At 40.1% G+C, this 19,122-nt stretch overlaps 1 protein-coding gene across 3 annotated transcripts in view; it reads right to left on the minus strand.

Annotated features, from left to right (window-relative positions):
* MDFIC (MyoD family inhibitor domain containing) overlaps positions 1 to 19,122 on the minus strand; it is an 85,297-nt gene that overhangs the window by 18,754 nt on the left and 47,421 nt on the right. For 2 of the 3 annotated variants that reach the window (XM_059725955.1, XM_059725954.1), the window contains 2 exons: positions 8,021 to 8,296; positions 6,824 to 6,880 (listed from right to left, as the gene is read on the minus strand). In XM_059725955.1, the coding sequence (XP_059581938.1) occupies positions 6,824 to 6,880; positions 8,021 to 8,296 (333 nt within the window). The remainder of the gene's footprint in view (positions 1 to 6,823; positions 6,881 to 8,020; positions 8,297 to 19,122) is intronic. The other variant, XM_019492269.2, reaches the window with a different exon arrangement.

The following is a 19,122-nucleotide window of genomic DNA, read 5'->3' on the forward strand; positions in this document are numbered from 1 at the left end:
CTACAAACATTCTAGCAGCTATTACAAATCACAGACTCTAAACGTATGAAGCAATGATGTGGGCATACTCCTTGCGCAAGCACCAAACCCTACTGAGTCATTTGCAGAATACATTAAGTAGCTGTCAGGTTTATACGTAAATGCAAATATCACTGTATTAAAATCCACTACATGCCAGGAATCTCCCTTTTTAAAAATCATCATTTTGATTACATTTGGGCATTGCTTGGCTGCCAACAGCACTATGATACAGCCATTATTTAACAATGGAGCCTATTTAGCACTTCATGCTCAGGCAGTACTCCCATTGAAATCAAATTCTAAAAGATGACAATGGGAGTTTTGCCTCAGTGAGGACAGAGTTAGACAGTGCTGAATAGAGTTCTTAGGGCCTGACCAGTGGGTGGTGGGTCAGGCCCTTGAAGTCTAAAAAAAAGGGGAAAAAGCAATGACTCAAGTGACCTGCACTTTACTTGTGCAGCGCTGGGTTATACATTCTGTGTGTGCATTCTTTTTGAATGTCAGTCATTGAATCAGGGTGCCAATGCACACTCAGAGAAGCACATAAATAGCAACTGTTTTAGCAGTCACTACATTAAGTAAAAACCAAGTAAAGAATGTTTGTCCAGTACAAAAACAAACGTTGACTGGAAAATTTTGGTTTTCCAACTTATATGGAATAGTATAAAACATACTGAGCAAACACACATACTCCTGAAACACTGGATGTGTATTAGGGCTGTGCAAGCTTCAGGTGGTGATTTAATTCAGAGGTGGCCCAATTTGGTGGCCGAATCTCTGAATCCGAAGCAAATCAGGGGACCAATTAAAAGGTCCAAATCAATTCAAAGCTCTCCAAATCTTCGGAAAAGATTCAGAAAGCTTTGATGATTCAGGCAGTCCCCAGTGGCTGCAGCAGGGAGCTGCAGCTGAACTCCAAGCTCGTAAGTAGGAAACAGGCAAGCGGGGAGGGGACCATGGGGGCCCCCTACCAGCCCCCCCCATGGCTGCCCCACCTCCCCAGCTCCTAGTGCTTTAAAGAAAAGCCCTGGTGCTCACTGGGTGCTGCTGGGTGGGGGGGGGGGCTATCCCTATGGCCCCCCCACTGCCACAAGCCCCCCAACCCCCCCTCAATTGCCCCTCCTGGGCCAGCTCCGGGCCTTTAATAAAAAAAAAAAAAAAAAAAAAATGAGAAAAGCCCCAGGACTCTCCGCTGCTACCGCAGCCTCAGCACTTCAGGGGGCTCATGCAAAGCCCCACATGTGGTGCAGGGCAGCAGGGGACAGCAGGGATCATCCCCTGCCAGCAGGAATGGTGAGCCTGGGGCTTTTCTCGGGGGGGGGGGTTTCTTAAAGGGCTGGAGTTGGCTTGGGCAGGACACCCATAGGAGGGCTAGAGGAGCAGGGGGGGTTGGGGGGCTTGTGGCAGAGACCCCCATGCAGCGTGAGCCTGTGGAGGGGCAGCAGGGATCACCCCCCACACCTGGCAGCACCCAGTGAATTGGGACTTTTTTTTTTTTTTTAACAAGTGCCGAGAACTGGGGTGGGCAGGGCAGCCATTGCTGGGCTGGGAGAGCAGGCGGGGGATGGGCCTGGGTGTTTAGGAGACTCAGCAGCAGCTGAATCTCTGAATCAGATTCGGCCAAATCAATTCAGGACAGTGATTTGAATCACCGAATCAAATCACTGTCCCCTGAATCGTCCGAATCCAAATCCAAAGTGAATACTAGCTGCACTGCACAGGCCTAATGTATATATGTGCATGAATATATCATCCTTCTGATGTTTTAATGGTGTCAGTTTTCTGAATAAATAAATGCTAACCAAATTCAATGGATACAGTACACAGGTAATTTCATCATATTTGTCACAGGCAAAGTATTACATAGATGTCATTTTTTCCAATTACTTTATTGACTATAGCCAATAAATATATTTAAAAACTCTGCATGTTGTCCTGAATGAAGTCATTCTAGCACATACGGGAAAAGCAGTTTTTCGTATTTTACAAATTTCATCATAGGACAACATATTCTGTCAGTCATTCTGTTGCTATGGGTCACTCAAATAAGCCAGTTAATGTTACATGCCAAAACAGAAGAACTTTACATACTCATGAACTACTATAAAGTCTTGGTTAAACACAGCAGATGTGTAAACAAGATGCTAGAAGCACAGTAGACTAATTCTACTATGCATTAGTGTGTCACAGCAAAAGCCATGTTAATGCTTAGTAGAATTAGTCTACTGTGCATTAGCATCATGTAAAAAATGTGCGCTGATGCTACTGCATGGTAGCGCTGATTACAGCGCATTAAGTTATTACATGTTATTACAGACACTAAACTTAATGCGCCATAATTACAGTGCATTAATGCACATGTAGACATGCCCTGTAAATTTCACTTTTGTTTTTCTTCCAATTAAAGCACAGGCTGCATGCACTCATTCAAATAATCTGGGAGAATTTGTTCTCCTTATAAAGAAACTTACCCAGAGCCATGTGTACAGACATTCAAATGCTGAGGCCCTAAAGAGTAAAGAGGCTGTAGTACTGATAATGTGCTGCCCTATGCAAACACTGCAGTGTGCTCTGCAGATTTCTTTAGTCTGCCTGGCAACAGAAGTCAGAGCCAGACTGGCCATAGTCAGCCACTGTTTCCCAGAAGCACAATGTAGGGACTGTGAAGCGGATGTGATCTGTTCCCTGCTGGAGCAGAGTCGAAAGAACAACGCAGTTTCCCTTACAGGGGGTAGGATCTTGGAGGGCCGTGTTCTCTTCTGAGAAGGCACAGCATGTAGACATTCAGTCTTCCAGAAGAAACTTTCCTGAAAGTGATTTAACCCTGGTTATTCCAATGTTATTTTTATCCTGGAGCAGCCATTTCTACTGTGTGAGAAAATTGTCTGAACATCTGTACACTTATGGTTTTTCCTGGGAGAGCAGCAACTCTCCTAGGTGAAACTGAATGTCTCTAAAAGGCCACAGATTTTGAGGGAGTGGGTGGGGTTGGGTAGAAAGGTTACTGTGATAAATTAAAAATAAAAAATACATTTAAAAAAACCAAGAAAATGACTGTCATTCGGTTTAGTTTCAATATCCATGACGGATAATAAAATTAGGGGAGTTCAGTGAAAACAATTAATGAATTATCAAGTGCTGCTATTTAGGCACATCCTGGCTGAGATCTTTGTGCTGTAAGTATAGGTAGTACAACGAACAATTCACAGTCCAGGGGAAAGTGGGTAAGGTGATTTTGCACTGCCCTCCTTCCTACCCCCCACCCTCAGGTTGCTAAAGGGCCTCCAGAAGTCCTAGGCGTAACTTAGACAGTCCTGGGGACCAGTTTTAAGTTACAGCAGCCTTGTCAGGCTATCCTATGGGATACATCACTGTGAGAAATGGCTTCACCCAACTCCATCCTTCCTGCTCCCAATTTTACCATACCTAATGTCAGCCCTTGGCAAACATCTCTTAAAAGCAACTATAAGGGTCTCATCTACAATTCCAGACCAGATAACTTCTTCCCCTGCTCGGTACCCCTTTAAACTGCTTTGGTCCTTCCACCTGACCTATGGGAACTGGCACAGGAGCAAGACTCTTGTGCTACATATACAGACACACACAAAAGTATCCTTTCCCGTTCATTTTCAGATCAATAATTTTAATGATGCCATTTGCTCATAAAACAATGAAAAAGTGTTAGTTAAAATGTTGCTCTAAATCTTACTTAGCATATTATACTATTATTTCTTTGAGCAACCATAAAAAGGTACAGAAAATTCTGTAATGCTTCACTTCTCAGGGGCAAATTTACATCACTAAAAGTATGTTATTCATGTGTTTGAAAAACACAGAACAATTGTCACCATTGTAGCATGCCACTTAACCATGTCCTTTTTCAGCTAGGTTAGTTGCAACTTTCGAACAAGAAACGCTTAAACATCCCAGAATTACGTTTTAGAAAGAGAAAAATTGTCTTTCCATCTCAGAGTTTCTTTGTTTTTGTAGTAGATGGCAGGGAGCAATAACACTTCCTTCAGGGAATATATGGATTAATAATGAATACTGAGGAAATTACACTCATGTAAGCCTCGCTGGATATAAAAGTGTTTCTCAACAGTTTGTTTTTGGAATGCTGGGATCACTCAGAATATTCAGCACAGTTTTATCACACAGCAAGTTTTAAAGGTCTTCTAATATGATTACTGCAGCTTTTAATTAGATGATGCTGAAATATCTGAGAAGCGACTCCTAAAACCTACCTGGCCAGATTTAAGTCCATGCATTAAAACTGTATTTAGAGCAGTGAATCAAGGGACCACCTAGCATGAAAAAAAATCTAATATTTCATTTAATCTCATTTATTCAGAATCTAATATTTGGAATATTGTAGGCCTTGTGATCCAGCAATATTTGTTCTTTGTCTTTATATTTTAAAGAATGTTATTATAAAACTTTCAAGGAAAAAAAGGCTGCAAAGAATTTACAGTAACATTTAACTTTATTTACTCTATTGCTTTGGAAACATACGAGCCTATAAGACTAATTATACTCTTGTGATTTTTAGGGGGGAGGGGTGGGGGGGAACCTCACTTTCTTTTTCCCCATGTACTGTCAATACTTTGTCATGTAAAACCTTAATGGGACTTCCTTGGTAGTATATGGTCTTGAGTGCAGTTTCTCATTAGAAAATAAAGTGTTATGAAAGTCTAACTTTCAATTATTAGACTTATTTCCTGTCAGTTATCTCTGCATTCCTCTCAGTTGGTGGATTATTTGAATTTTTATCCAAAATTCACTTCATTTTCCCTTTTTGTTGGGATTCCACAGGCTCTTGGCTTTCTCAACTCACCTTTAGCCTTCCTCAATGCCTCTTCCATTCTAAACAGTTTTTAATTTCCCTTAATCTACCCTTGCTGAAACCAATTTCCTTTCCTTTCCACAGCCCTTCTGCATTTATAGGCTATGCTTGTCCTCTTTACTGAACCATTCTCTTTTCTGTATGCTCCACCAATCTCCATGCAATTCTTTTTGCTCACGTGCAGACATTTTTCTGGAGGCTGAAAAGGTATAACATGAACCATGTATTCAATGATACATTAGTGGTCACTTGGATTCACTTCAACAAAACCAGTTTTGTGGAGGCCTGAATACAAGAACAAACTGCCTAAGAAGTAGATCAGAATAAATAAAATCTTATTTTCATAGAGTTTTATTTTTATAACTTTACTTTTGAATGAGTACAATCTAGTCATTGAAGTGTCAAGAGTTCCTGGTTCTGCTCTTAGCTCTGCTACTGCACTGGCTTGTTGCTAACACGAGCAAGTAACTTTTAAGAGCCATTTATTTTTTACGCGTTCAAATTTGGTCTGCCCTAAATGATACAACTTGAAACTTAAAAAAAAAAAAAATATGAAGACCCCTATTCAAAGGAATTCCAGGTGCTCACCACCTCTGAAAATCATCCTGTGTCAAGCTGTGCAAGAAAAGACAGAGACATGGAGAATAAGATACTTGTAAATCATGATCTTAATCCATTGGCTTGAGTGCCACCATAGATGGTTCTTGCAACTTCATTGTTGCAAGGTGCTTTGAAATGTAGCACCGTGCAACTTCCATGGTAAATAGAAGCCCCAAAATGCAAGGGCCTTGGGTTTGTTGGTGCCCTGGGTAAGAGAGTCATTTGAGGCCCCTTATAAATTTAATATTGATACCTATAAGCAAGTCAGACATTTTTTTTTTCAATTTCACTTTGCCCTATCCATGAAAATGCAATGAAAGTATCTTAATACAATATTGATAATACAAATATTCAGTGTAACTAAATTTTATAAAGTGTGGGGCCCCGGGCAGTCACCTGGTTTGTCCTTCCCTAATGGCACTACTGCCTTGACCATGAGGAAAACAGCCCCCAGTGGCAGGAGGGCAAGTGAGGACTGATACAACCTCAGTTGCCTTGTGGCCACTTGCCCCTCCCAGCCCCCCCCCCCGGCCACTGCTGCAGCAAGTAGAACTTGCACTACTACTTCTGCTACTGGCCCTGCCACCACCCCTTACCAGAGCCACCACTCCTGCATGTCCTATGGTGGGGATGCTGCCCTGGGCCAGAGCTGGTGTGGAGTGTCTCGGACCAGAACAAATCTATGCCCTGTGGTGCATCAAACCCACAAGGGGCCCCAAAGTCCAGATCCAGCCTGAGGCATGAAGTGAGTTTAACATCCCTGGGTCACAGAGTGAGAATCCCTGTTCTGAGTACCCTTATGACCCATGTATCCCTTTCTGCCCAGGAGGTTCAGCTTTAACAGCCCATAGTCTAGTGTTTAGTGTAATTCCCTGGAAAGTGAGAGATCCAAGTTCAAACCCTTTGAAGGAGGGCCTAGAAACTGTATCTCCCAGTCCTCTGGTCAGAGCCTTAATCATCAGACTACTGGGAAAATAAAATGTGTGTACTTGATCTTAAGTCCAGAAAAAAATTAGAGGGTGGTGGGTACACACTATATTTTAAACCCAGAAGCTAAGTGAGTTAGGACAGGAAGCAGAAGATGTGTGTTCTAGGTCTCTCTCACCCAGACGGCATCTGAACCTGTACCTTTCCAACTTTCTAGCACATGGCTCTGCCACCACACCACATACCACCATTGTGTGCACTATCTAGCCCCTCTCCAGCACCTCTCGTGAAGCTGAGCCAGTGGTCCATGCATCTAGCAGTTATTAGCTAAAATGGACATAGGGTAGTGCAGTGAAGAAGGCTGTAACACACTGGCAGCAAGGGTCAAGGCTAGAGGTTTCAGGGCAGCTGCCATGTCACTAAGTTGCATACCTTCAAGCTTGTACAATTTCTTTTGTTCCTTTCTTGGCTGCTCAGGTGTAGAGAGAGCTATAAAATAAACAATGGAGAAGCATAGCACCTAGAACGGGGGTGGACAATTATTTCAGTTGGAGGGCCACTTAATGAGTTTTGGGGACCTGTCGAATGCCACATCCATCTTTCTTTCTCTCTCTTGCTCAGCATCTTTCTTCTCTTCTCTGTCTCTCTCCCCTGCTCCCTCTCCATCTGTTTCCCCTCCATCTCCATCTGTCTCTCCCCCTCCCTCCCTCCAGAACCTGGCCAGAGCTGTAGTTCTCCAGAAGCTCCAAAGCTCAGCTGTGGACCCAAACGGGGACTTCTGCTGCAGCAGGCAGGCGACAGCATCAGGTATGGACCCAGCCAGCAAGTTCCAGATCCCTATTGCAGAACCTGCCAGCGGTGTCACAGCTGATGCTGACTCCCGCCCAACAGTTCCTATAGTAAACAAGCAGAAGCAAAATCTTTCAAGTGTATTAGGGCTAATGAAAAGGCAGAGGATTGAAAATAAACTTAGAAACTCTGGGGCTATTAGAGTAACTGTGTCAAGTGGATGCACGTGCAGATGCGTGCACATAGCCAAACAAAAAAAAAAATTACTCTTGTTCATTTTAACTGTGCATATGGGGAGAGACAAAGAAAGAAGAATTATGCAAATTATTTATAGACTAAATATAGTGTAAGCCATGATAATCATTATGAGACAAGTTCAGATTTTAACTCCTGATAGTCACAGCACATGAAAATGTAGGAAATCTGCTAACAGCATATTTTCAGAAACAAATCTCAGCCTTGGAGAACTTCCCATTGCTGAAACGTAAGTATGTATTTACCAACCTTCTGAACCAATGCTCTTAATACTATTTGTGGTATATCTGTACTGATTTTGCCAACAGTCACTATACATTTAGAATAGCAACTGTTCAGTCTCAAAATATTATTAGACTGTGGTGGACAAAACGTTTGAAAGTAAGAAATCTCCTATTGCTTCGATTTCCTTCAAATACTTAATATTTTCCTTTGGGGAAGTAACTTGTGTTTTAGCATAATGATTTCTATTTGCTTCTGGAGCATGAGTCATGCTCTTCAATTACTTTTAGTTGATTGTATAATTATTGTGAAAAGGGTTTGGATAGTCTGTGCTCAGTACAGTTTTTAAGAATTTCAGCTTACCTTCTGGTGAAGAACCTGGTTTCTGAGAAAATGCAGAGCTTATTTTACTCTTCTTGCTGCTGTCACTGTTGACAGACAAGCTAGACTGAATTTTTCTGTGCATTTTTTGTGAAACAGGTGCTGAAAGTTTTCTGTTATCTGTAGATGCATGCTTCACCCCATTGTGAATTCCATTTCCATTACTCAGACCTGCGTGGCCATTTTGTATCTTGCCAGTTTCTTCTTCACTCTTTTCCAGTGATGAAGTATTTGGCTGAGGCAGGCGTTGAGGTTGTGCTTAAAATAAAAAAGAGAAAGCGTGAATTTAATTGTAAATTGGTATCTGAACAGACTGAGACTTGATTGAGAAGACAACTTTTTATTGCTTGTATTCAGTGACCAGAGACATGATGGAAAAAGAAAAGTTAATGAAAAACATCTCTAGACTAAAAATATTATATCAAACATTCATAAAATGCCATAAATGGGAAAGGCAAAGATTTCCTAGGGTATGTTTTATTGGACCAACTGTGTAGTTGGGATAACGTTAGACAGGTTTTTGAATGCAAGACGTTCTTGTGGCATTTACAAAGTCATGGAACGAGACATGCTGCCTGCCTTGAACAGCTAAGAATTTACCCTGAGTAAACAGGAGAAAGCAGGAAGGAGAACTAAAAAAGCAGAAACCACCTCTGGAACTGGAAAAAAACTAGGAAGGTGGAATACAGGATGAGCAAAGGAAAGAACAAAGAAATGGGAAAAGAGAAAGCGTTAGAATGAGAGCAACAGTAAAAAGATTAAGAAGAACATGGGGCAAAATGCATATACCAGGAAGGGTAGAAGTGGAGGGAAATGAGAAAAGAGACACGACCGCCAACAGAAATGAAATAGGAAAGTGGCACAGTTGGCCTGGAAAAAAAACAGCCCAAGTGACAAAGCAAAAGGAGGCCAAAGAGCCAAGACAAACCAATCAGGAAACAGAGGAGGATCTAACTGAGCTTACAAGAGTCTTATTTAATATTGAGAGTCATATTTTCTTGGAAAGATTGAGAGTCATATTTTCTTGGGAAAGATGTGGGATGAAGGCTTCATGGACTTGGTTGCAAGCAGCTGGTTCAACTTACAGTTGCAACATAATCAAAAAGCCATTAACTAACTGATGCAAAGAGAAAAGTAAAAAACCCATGCAAACTGAAATCTTTCAATCCATAGTCACAATTTAAAATCAGTTAAAATAAACAGATCAATAGGGTTCTAATACCTACAAGATTCAACATAGTGCATAAACTGTCCAGAATAGTATTCAGATTAAGACTGCATGGTTACTTCTCTTATCCTATTAATAGGAAATCTGCATAACTTAGTATTCTCTTGGAGTATAATATATAAAACAAACAAGAAAGGATTTTTTTTTTAAGAAATTAAAAAATGTGTTTTTCAAGGATTTTTAAATGTGTATTTCAGGAAAAATGGTTATGCTTCATATGCTCTTAATTTATAAATTGTTTTGAAACAAAAATATTGGCTTCCAATTCAGGCAACTTGTTTTACCTTGGAAAAAAAGGATCAATAAGATTTTAAAACAATATAACCCATGTTTACATTTACATAGTGATAATAGATCATATAAAATGCACTTGCTTAAGCACCTCCACTAATCTGGCATCAGACGTGGGAGTGAGATCATGTTTTGGGTAGTGAAGTCCTAAACCACTCAGAGATTTACAATATAAAAAAAAAATAAAAATCCTGAACTCCATCTGGTGATGGATCATGGAGCACCTGCAATACACACACACACGTAAGGTTCAGCCCTACCTTATAAACAAACCTTCTCACTTGCTCCAATTCCTATATAGTCTGCAAGTATAGATCTAAGATGAAGAATAAGATGTTAACCTCAATACAATAAATGGCACTGACACTTAAAGGAACAGCTGCAATTGAAGGAAAGGGCAAACTCTCGTCTCCCCAGGTGCAGAAGATGTGAACATTTGGCCTTATGTTCTGGGCATATAGGAACACTACAGCATCCAACAAGAAACCTACCTTTTAAAGACTGCCTAAGGATTTTTTTGAGTGATATCTTTTATTGGACCAGCTATATAGTTGAGATAAAGTTAGGCAAGCTTTCAAATGCAAAGATGAAAAGGGATGTTTTGCATTCAAAGTTTTTCTAACTTTATCCCAATAAAAAATATCCAATGAAAGATAATACCCCCAAAAATCCTTACCTCTCAGACAATTACTAGACCATCACAGCTACAATATCAATCTAACACTTCCAAATACTACCTAACAAACAGCAGACACGTCTCCTTTTGTCAAGAGCATGCCTATAGCCTGCCAACTGCCTTCCCTAAAATACAATAATTATCTAAATCTGGTCCTAAACTCTCATCCCAGTCACAGCTTCATTCTAGCATTAATTCACTACTTTCACATATCAGATCTAACTAAAAAGAAGTGTGTGTATATATGTGGGGGGTGGGGGGGTAATTACAGATACATGTGCACGCACACACGCACACAACAAGCAGTTTAACTGAGTCCATTTTAAAACATTTGTTCTACCTGCGTTTTGGCAAAACATACAAATTTAAAATTTGGGAATAGTGTAATGTGTACTTGAACCAGAGCCATCCTAACTGAACTGACAATGGGCAAATAAACACTTTGTAGGGATACAGAACACACATCATTTATAAACATTTTTCAGAATGCTTCTACTTATCTTGGACTTGTATGCCTCTCAATCTTTCAATGATATGAAGTGTTTTCTATTATTTCTTTCCCTCTTTGTTTCTTTAAAATTACCACACACTAAAAAGTACAAGCTGGAGGACTAGCCTCATTAATACAAAGCAGACAAAAATGCACAGGATGAAAGACAGATGGGTGCATGGTCTGGGGGGCGCTAGCCTGGTGAAAAACCTAACGTCCTGTAACCCTTGGCTCCAAGGTAATGTTAAAGTATTTTGTCTTTTTTTTAATCTTTTCTAGTGCCCTTCCAAACCTAGTAATGGGCAGTGTGTATCATACAGTGATTATGCCAGGCTCCTGGTCTGATGCAAAGGAAGGAAAGCATAGGTAGAAGAAATGACTCCACTACACTATTAGTGGTCACCCTGCCTTTATTCTTGGGTTCTTCTTCTCCTGAGGACTTAGAGTACCTGTTTCCATAGTTGACACTCAGGGTTTTGCCAAGCAATAGAAACACCATGAAACTGACATGACTCCTGATCATTTCATAGTTGCCTGCAGTCTTGAAATTAACCAGTCCTTTTAATTTTTGCTCTTCTGCTTGGCAAATCTATGAACAACAGCATAGGCACAAGAGGCTGTTCACAGATTCTGGAATTTATTTGTGTTGTTATACATTCTGCTGACATTTGTAAACAACTGTAAAGGGTCTATGCAATAATTTGCATACGTTTCACTGACATAACAGAAATTCATTGCACATTTAAAGAACATTGATTTGGGGTTCTCAAAGCATTTTCCAAAGGTGACCGTTCCACTTTACAGATGAACAGAGGGCAAGTTGGCCACAGTCATGCAAGAATCAGTAGCAGATTCAGGAAAAGAATTTGTGCATGTGGTGTGTGTGTGTGTGTGTGTGGTATCTCTCTTCCCCATCTCTAAATAAGATAAATTAAGAACATATTAGTAATCCTTTCCACATTTCAAAAGGTAACTTAAACATGCTTCACCCACTCATATTTCCAATAGATATGTATTTTTCCTAGGAGGCAAAACTACCAAATAATATAGCAGCACCAATCATCCAAACTTGCTTGGGAGGGGTTAATCTTCCACAATAAATAAAAGCAATAGAATATAGTAAGAATTCTGTGCGTCTAGTGACAAACTTGCTAAAATTGACAGTTATGACCTTTTCCAAGCCAGCTAAATTGGTGGTCGTGGCTTGCAATTGTTTGTGTATGTTTGGAGCTTTATTACAATACAATAACTTGACAAATTATCCAATCTTCAATCTTCAAAATTAGGTCTGTTTCTGTCAATTTGCAGGTGATCAGCAAGTCTTGGGGAAACTAAGCAATATTCAGTTATTTGTTTTAGCTTTCTTTTATTATTATTTTTACTAAGGATTTTTTTATAATAATTCTGTTCCCAAAGTACTCTTACTTCACCCTTTTAGTATTAACATACAACTTTTTAGCTGACTGGCTTTGCAGTATTCACATATGATATGTAGGTCAAATCAAAACTGAATAAAACCCCCAAATGGATTAGTTATCTCAATTTAAATTTATTTTAACTTTATTGATAATTTTTCACCAGGGAGACTTGAATCTTATGGTTAAAACACACTTGAAACCAATTAGGAACCATATGACTGCATTCTAGCATAGAGAACAAAAGCACTTGACAGTTCTAAGATTAAGCCGCAACCATGTGGTTTAAAACAGAAATATTTTTACCTTATTTTTAAAAGGTTGTGTATATCTTAAAAAAAAAAGGTGTAATATGGGAAACGACACAGTGCTTCTTAAAACACAGTGATACCCAGGGACTCTCACTCTGCCTTTAATGATCCACTGCTCTCATTCAGCTGTCTTTCTTTTTTCAAATCTTTACATATGTGACAGCTCTCAAAAGTAGACCATAGACCATCTGGCATTTTCAGAGGTGTAACTTGTGCAAATTCAGCTCTACTGGGAACACAATGCTATCTTCTGCCTGCGTTATAAAAGATACAATAGAATGTAGAACTTATGAGTTGTTTTGAATTATTCATTTTTGCCTGTATATTCAAGAAATTTTACAAACTCTGCATTTTGTACTACATAATCACATGCGTTAAAGGTACAAAGAAACTTTTTGACACCTCTTTTCTACAGAAAGATGGCATTTTGTTTGATATGTGAACATTCAGCGTCTGTTATATCATTCTAAACAGGCCGTGTGCTTCTACAAAAGACCCCATTTTACCGTCTATGTATGAGCAAAAATTTTATTCTTGATATTCAGTAACTAATGCAATACACATCAAAATTTCAAATACCAGTTGTATGAACATTCAGCATCTTCAAACTTACAATGGCATTGGTCATCTGCTCTATGTTAAAGATATTTTTCTGAAATCATTTCTTGCACAACATAGAAATATTGTAATTTTAAATATCCACAATGAATAGTTTCATATGTCCTAAGAAATACAGTGCTTTTTAGGTTAAAATGTTTTCAATCTGTAGCAAAACCAGTAGATTTAGGTCAATATTTTATACAGTGCTAACACTAGTGAGTTTTCAATAAGAATGATAAATATTGGATTAATGATTCAATAGAGTGAATCTCTTTTGATAGAAAACTAGCAGATAATGTAGCTCGTAATAACTATACATGAATCTGCTGCCTGTGGAAAAGTAATAAAAAAGGCAATATATTGCTATAGCATATAATCTATTAGCGTGTTTCACTGCTTCCCTGTCATTGGTCTCTTTACAAAGCGAGCTTTAATACAATAACTTCTGCTGTTATTTAACCAACTTTACACAGTAATTTAATTGTGAGGTGAATAAGTGGTGACAAAGTATTCCAGTATTTTAACATTTATCCAAAATGAGCACAATTTTAGTAAAGTAATTATGAACATCCATATGCAGACTTGAGTACACGGCAATAGTCAAAATCAGAAAAAAAAGAAGCTAGAATGTCTATGACAAGTCTCCAGCCATACTACTTATATCCATACATTCAGGCTACATTCATTTCACTGCCTAAAATAAGAATTCTGTGCTAATGTGCAGTTTTTTATACAACAGTGAGAATGCACATATATTGTACCTATTAATCATTCCAATAAGTGTATTTAAGGAGAAAACATGTCAGCATGGGAAACATCCTTTTTAACGTAAAAGGGTCAGAGTAAAGACATGTCAAACACATTAGCAAATATATATATGGGGTATATACATTTCTAAGGGTCAACAGTGAGCCAATAAAAAACAATAAAAACAAGCCACTACATGACTGCCAAAAGGACAAACACTAATTAGTAGCCTAACCACATTTCACAAACAATTTCAGGTCTGCTTAAACAAATGCCTGTAGAGTTTACCAGGCAGGCCAAGGTCGTCTCTAGAAAAGTATCTACCAGTTTACTGCCTACATAGTTTGATTATCTTTCACAAAGATGGAAGAACATAAAATGTTATTTAAAAGATTATATCATAAGCAGTCATTAGAGGACCATTTTGGTAGAAAAAAGTAAAAATATGAAAATTTAGAGACATAAAGGATTTGATTTTGTATATTTTATGCAGTCTTCTGAAAAACCCTGAGGAAATATGAAAGACTTCACTTTTAAAAATGGTTTTGCCATTTCTTTTTTTTTTCCATTTGAGTATTTGTGAGAATCAGCTTTTAAAAAACAATAACTTCTATGTCCATGCTCTGTTCTACGTTAACCTTGTGCAGTCACTTTGTTAGATTGTTAGCTGGTGTCTCCCACTTTGTGCAGGTTAAAAGGAAAAGACTAAATGCAAGGCAATGAAGTCAGACCCTTAATTTCTGGTCAGCGTACCTCTATAATACAAACCCAGATTTGGGGAAATGAAAGAACATTGCAACTAAATTGTGCACTATAGAACAAGACCTTTTCATTTTATCTATATCCTGGAGTAAAATTAACATTATAATATGTTACAAAGACATGCTACAAAGACATAATTCATAATGTATAAGTAGCAACATTTCAAAATGACTCTAGCAAATAGCTTTTATTTTTAAGTTACAAATTTTATGTACTCATATTTCCGTTAGCATATAATTTTAGTAAAGCTGGTAGACCTCAAAGATCTCAGCCGCTCTTGCCTCTCCCCTTCCCCTTTAAACTAAAACCGTGCCTACACATGAATCTTCAAACTACATCAATACTTACCTCTGCATTGCTATCTAGAATATTAACATTCAGTTTACAAGATGTACCTCTGAGTCAACCTGTGAAGTGGCTTTTGTCAGCAATTATTTTTGAATATTTTCTAGGAAATAAATAGCATATACTGCACGTTCTGTATCACAGAAAGCATACATTAACTAAATAACAAGGTACCATCAAGGTACAATCTATCTTTTAATATCAATTTTTTACACTGAATGTTTTATACCATGCTGACTTTACAAGGAAAACAAAGTACCAACTAACAGCATCAACCATCTTTTTAGAAATGTCCTCATGTTTTACAAGAGCCGTCTTCAAAACAGATACAATATATTTTTATGAAACGGGATTTCTTTGTAAAGAAAATAGAGAAATTGCTGATAGAAGTTTTGCAGGACCCACACTGAGAATAGTTTGCTAAAATGTGTCTCAAAACACATCCACAGAATGCCAAAGAAATTGCAGGCTGTGGAGAGGAGCACTTTATTTTATATCACCAGTTCTCAATCCAGAAAGGGAAGACCGACATTTGGCATCTGTATGTGTGAGTGGTGGAAGTGTCACAAGTACATAAGGATGTGCCAAGAATACTTTCAAATCTGTGCAAAGAAGCACTGTAGGACCCTGCAAATCCCTTGAAGGGCAGTGTGAAGTCATACAAAAGATTCCCGACATGACTAAAAAGAAGCAGTTATAACAACATGGCATGAAAAAAGAGCCACAAGTTTATGTAGTTAATGGGCATTCCCAATGAAATATGAAATTATGACATTTATGAATCCTGTGAAGTCCCAAATGCTGGTAGTCATAATCTAAAATGCCTAGTTAATTTTTCAATAAACACAATCGCATAGTTTAAGTTTTCCAGGACATTTTTTTAATGGCCATATCTTAATAGTGTAACTTAAAAAAAAAAGAAAAAAAGAGGATATCTCCTGCTCTTTCATTACATTCAGTTGGCCAAGATATTTCTTGGTCCTTCCTTGTCAAGTGCCAAACTTCCCATCATCAAGAACATTATGCAGCAGGGGACATCATTATCCAAGCCTTCCAATGCTCATAAGTTATGAATCCCTGGCATGTTGTTGTTTAATCAGTCTCTCTCTCTCTCTCTCTCTCTCTCTCAGTATTTGAAAGTCTCTCTACCTGGAAATGAGGAAATAACCACAGGGATTTATTCCTAGTCGATGCTTTTTTTTCCATGGGAGTCACCTATAATATGACCAACTATATCTTTTTGCAGACATTTGTACTGCCAAGGGCAAATCTGGGAGATGAGATGCAGTGGCACAGCTGTACAGCACCCTCCACATTTGGTTCCTGCTCCACCCAGAGTTTAAAACCAACTGCCTGATAGTGGCTGCAGAATTTCTATTCAGGCAACTGACTCCATGGTTCATTCTCAGGAATCTGGGTTTCTGTTTCACATGGAAAAATGCAGATTTTCTCCTTTAAAGGGGAAATTCACCATTTTTTTCTGTTTAAAGGAGAAAAATGGAGGAGCTACTTGGGGTTGGGGGGAATGAAGGAGGACAATTAGAAGCAAGGGGTGCTACATGCATGTGTACACATGCACACACACGGCCAGCGTATAGCCAAGCAGGGCAGTGGGAGCAGCCCTGGCAGCTCCATGCAAGTAAGTTGGGGAGAGGGCCAGGGCTTGGGAACCATCCGGGGGAACATAGGGAGGCATGTGTGGCAGGGGTGTGTGTGGAGGGGATGCATGCATGAAGGGGGGAGTGGAGGGGGGCAGTGTGTGCGGCTGGTGCCTGCTAGCACTGGGGGAAGGTGTCTGGGTACCGGGACTGCAGCAGGGCAGTGGGGGGTCTGAGGCAGTGCTTTGTGCCACTAGCCAATGAGGCACCTGCCGTTCCAGCAGGGAAAGGGAGTGGGGGGCCCTTGGTGGTTTCAGGGAGCTGCGTATCCAAGCTGACAGTTCCTGTGCTCTCAGGGGCAGGACAATGAGGAAATGCTGCCTGGAGAGGGGGCTGTAGCCAGGCCACCTGGCTCAGTGTGAGAGCCCCAGCTTGGGGTCAGGGGTGCCTCAGGCATCCCCTCCTCCTTCCTTGGGCTGATACTGGGGCAGAACTTGCTCTGCCGCTGCCTGCACATGGCAAAGCTGCCGTAGCCATCGTGTTCCAGCCCAGGCGGGACAGAGACCACCTGGAGCCCCTTGCCCTCCTCCAGCTGTCCATAGCACGGCCTGGGCCAGAGCCACACTTTGCTTTATGCTGCTGCTGTGAAGTGCAGTGCTGGTTGTCCACACCATGCTGCAGGCCCAGCCCCAGCCAGCAGGTGCAGGGCAGCGTATGGTGTCCCAGCTGTTGCCTGTGCTTCCACATGAGATGCGGCATGATGTGCATGCAGTGGAGGCCATCCTCACCATATCCCCACAGGCCACCATCCTGTGAGTCCATGTAGGGCTGGGTAGGGCAGGGAGCCACTGCAGGCCCCCTCTGGCAGAGCTGGGGGGGTTAGGGGAGCTGCAGGTTAGGAATGAGGGGTACCAACAGGGCTAGGAGGTGTTGGGGGCTGTAGGTTGAGAGCAAGAAGTACCAGCAGGGACAAGGGGCTGGTGTTTGGCAGTGAGAGGCACCAGCATGGCCAGAATAGGCAGGGGACTGTGGGTCAGAAGTAAGGGGCACCAGCAAAACCAGGAGGCTGGAGGTTGGGAGTGAAGGACAGTGACAGGAACAGGGGACTGTGGGTTGGGAAGGACAACAGCATGGGCATGGCACCAGCATTTAAGGGCTGCTGAACACCACAAAGCAGCAATAGATGGGGGGACAGCCACAGTTGGACCTGCATCCTGGTTAGTGAAAGGGGCAGGGGGAGCTCTGATTTTCCATGATAAAAAAAAACCAAAATCAAATACCAAAATATATATGTATTTAGAATTTATTTTACTATAATGATTGAGGCACTGGTAGGCTTCCAAACTGCTTTAAAATTGTAAATATATCAATAAAACATTGTGTTCAACTGCTACAATACTATCCATATAGTGGTGTTTCATTTTAACGGCTGAAAAAGGCCGATTCAGGGTTTTCAGACCAGAGAACCTGGGGGTTTTATGAGAGAATTTGTTATTTTTAAACAGAAAAACCAGGATCCCTGCTCACTATAATCTACCTGATTCCTTCTAAACTCTTCTTTCCACAGGTGTTAACATCCCTTTCTCCTTTTTAATTGATGTTCCATTAATCAGGCTAGCCTTTCTTTGACAATTCTGCTGTCTGTTAGCTGCTCCTTGTAACATATCTTTTCTCAGTTCTACAGGCTCTTTTTAACTCTAGCTAAAAACATTAATTTAGGTGTGGAAACATTAACTCAGGTGTGAACATAACATTCAGTGAAATACTGAATGCACTGTCAAGATGCTCAAGAAGGTTAGATTTTGGTTTATAAATCTGAAAAAATGTATATTTAATTCTAATGACTACAGGACTAAATGAAACGTCTTTTCATTTTTTTATTGATTTTTGCCTTTGTGTTTATGTTTGCCTTTGATATTGAGTTTATTAGACATACTATATGATATAGAAAGTTTATGCACATTCCAATAAAGATATATTTGCTTCCATCTTAAACCAAATAATATAGCCCTAGGCGCCTAGTATACTAGTAAAGTTTCTAGTTTCTTTTGAACTGGAGAAAACTGTGGTATGTTATATGTGATGATGCACCATACCTAATGCATCCCCTTTTTCAAAATCCTAGATCCATCTATGTGTAATGCCTTATTAATTTATGATCAGCATTCTAACATTTTGCACATTCATATTTCTAATAGAGATTTTATATATTACAGTATAACCTCATAAATCTGGTGTGCTCAGAACTGACCACATGCCAGAAATTTCAACATGCCAGATTTTTAAAACCAGTGCAGTGAAGGGGGCGGGTAGCAGCAGCCGGTCCCAAAGCAGTGGCTGCACACGGAGTGGTGGTGCAGGGTGGTGAACAGCAGCGGCAGCCGCAGCATGCAAGCTTCCCCCTCCGTGTCTGGGAGGGCCAGGTGGGGAAGCAGCGGCTGATCCTGTAGCAGCAGGAGGAAGTGCCAGATTTTTGGTATCTGGATTTATGAGGTTATACTGTATTAGTATTTTAACTTTTGGAGGTATTTTGTTTTCTGTCATTTGAATTTTTATGGGGGCCTGGTGCAAGGTTAAATAGTTTTTCTGAGCTGCTGACATAACAGTTATAACTTATGCAA

This window comes from Alligator mississippiensis, chromosome 4 (genome assembly GCF_030867095.1).
Source record: "Alligator mississippiensis isolate rAllMis1 chromosome 4, rAllMis1, whole genome shotgun sequence".
Lineage (NCBI taxonomy): Eukaryota > Metazoa > Chordata > Crocodylia > Alligatoridae > Alligator > Alligator mississippiensis.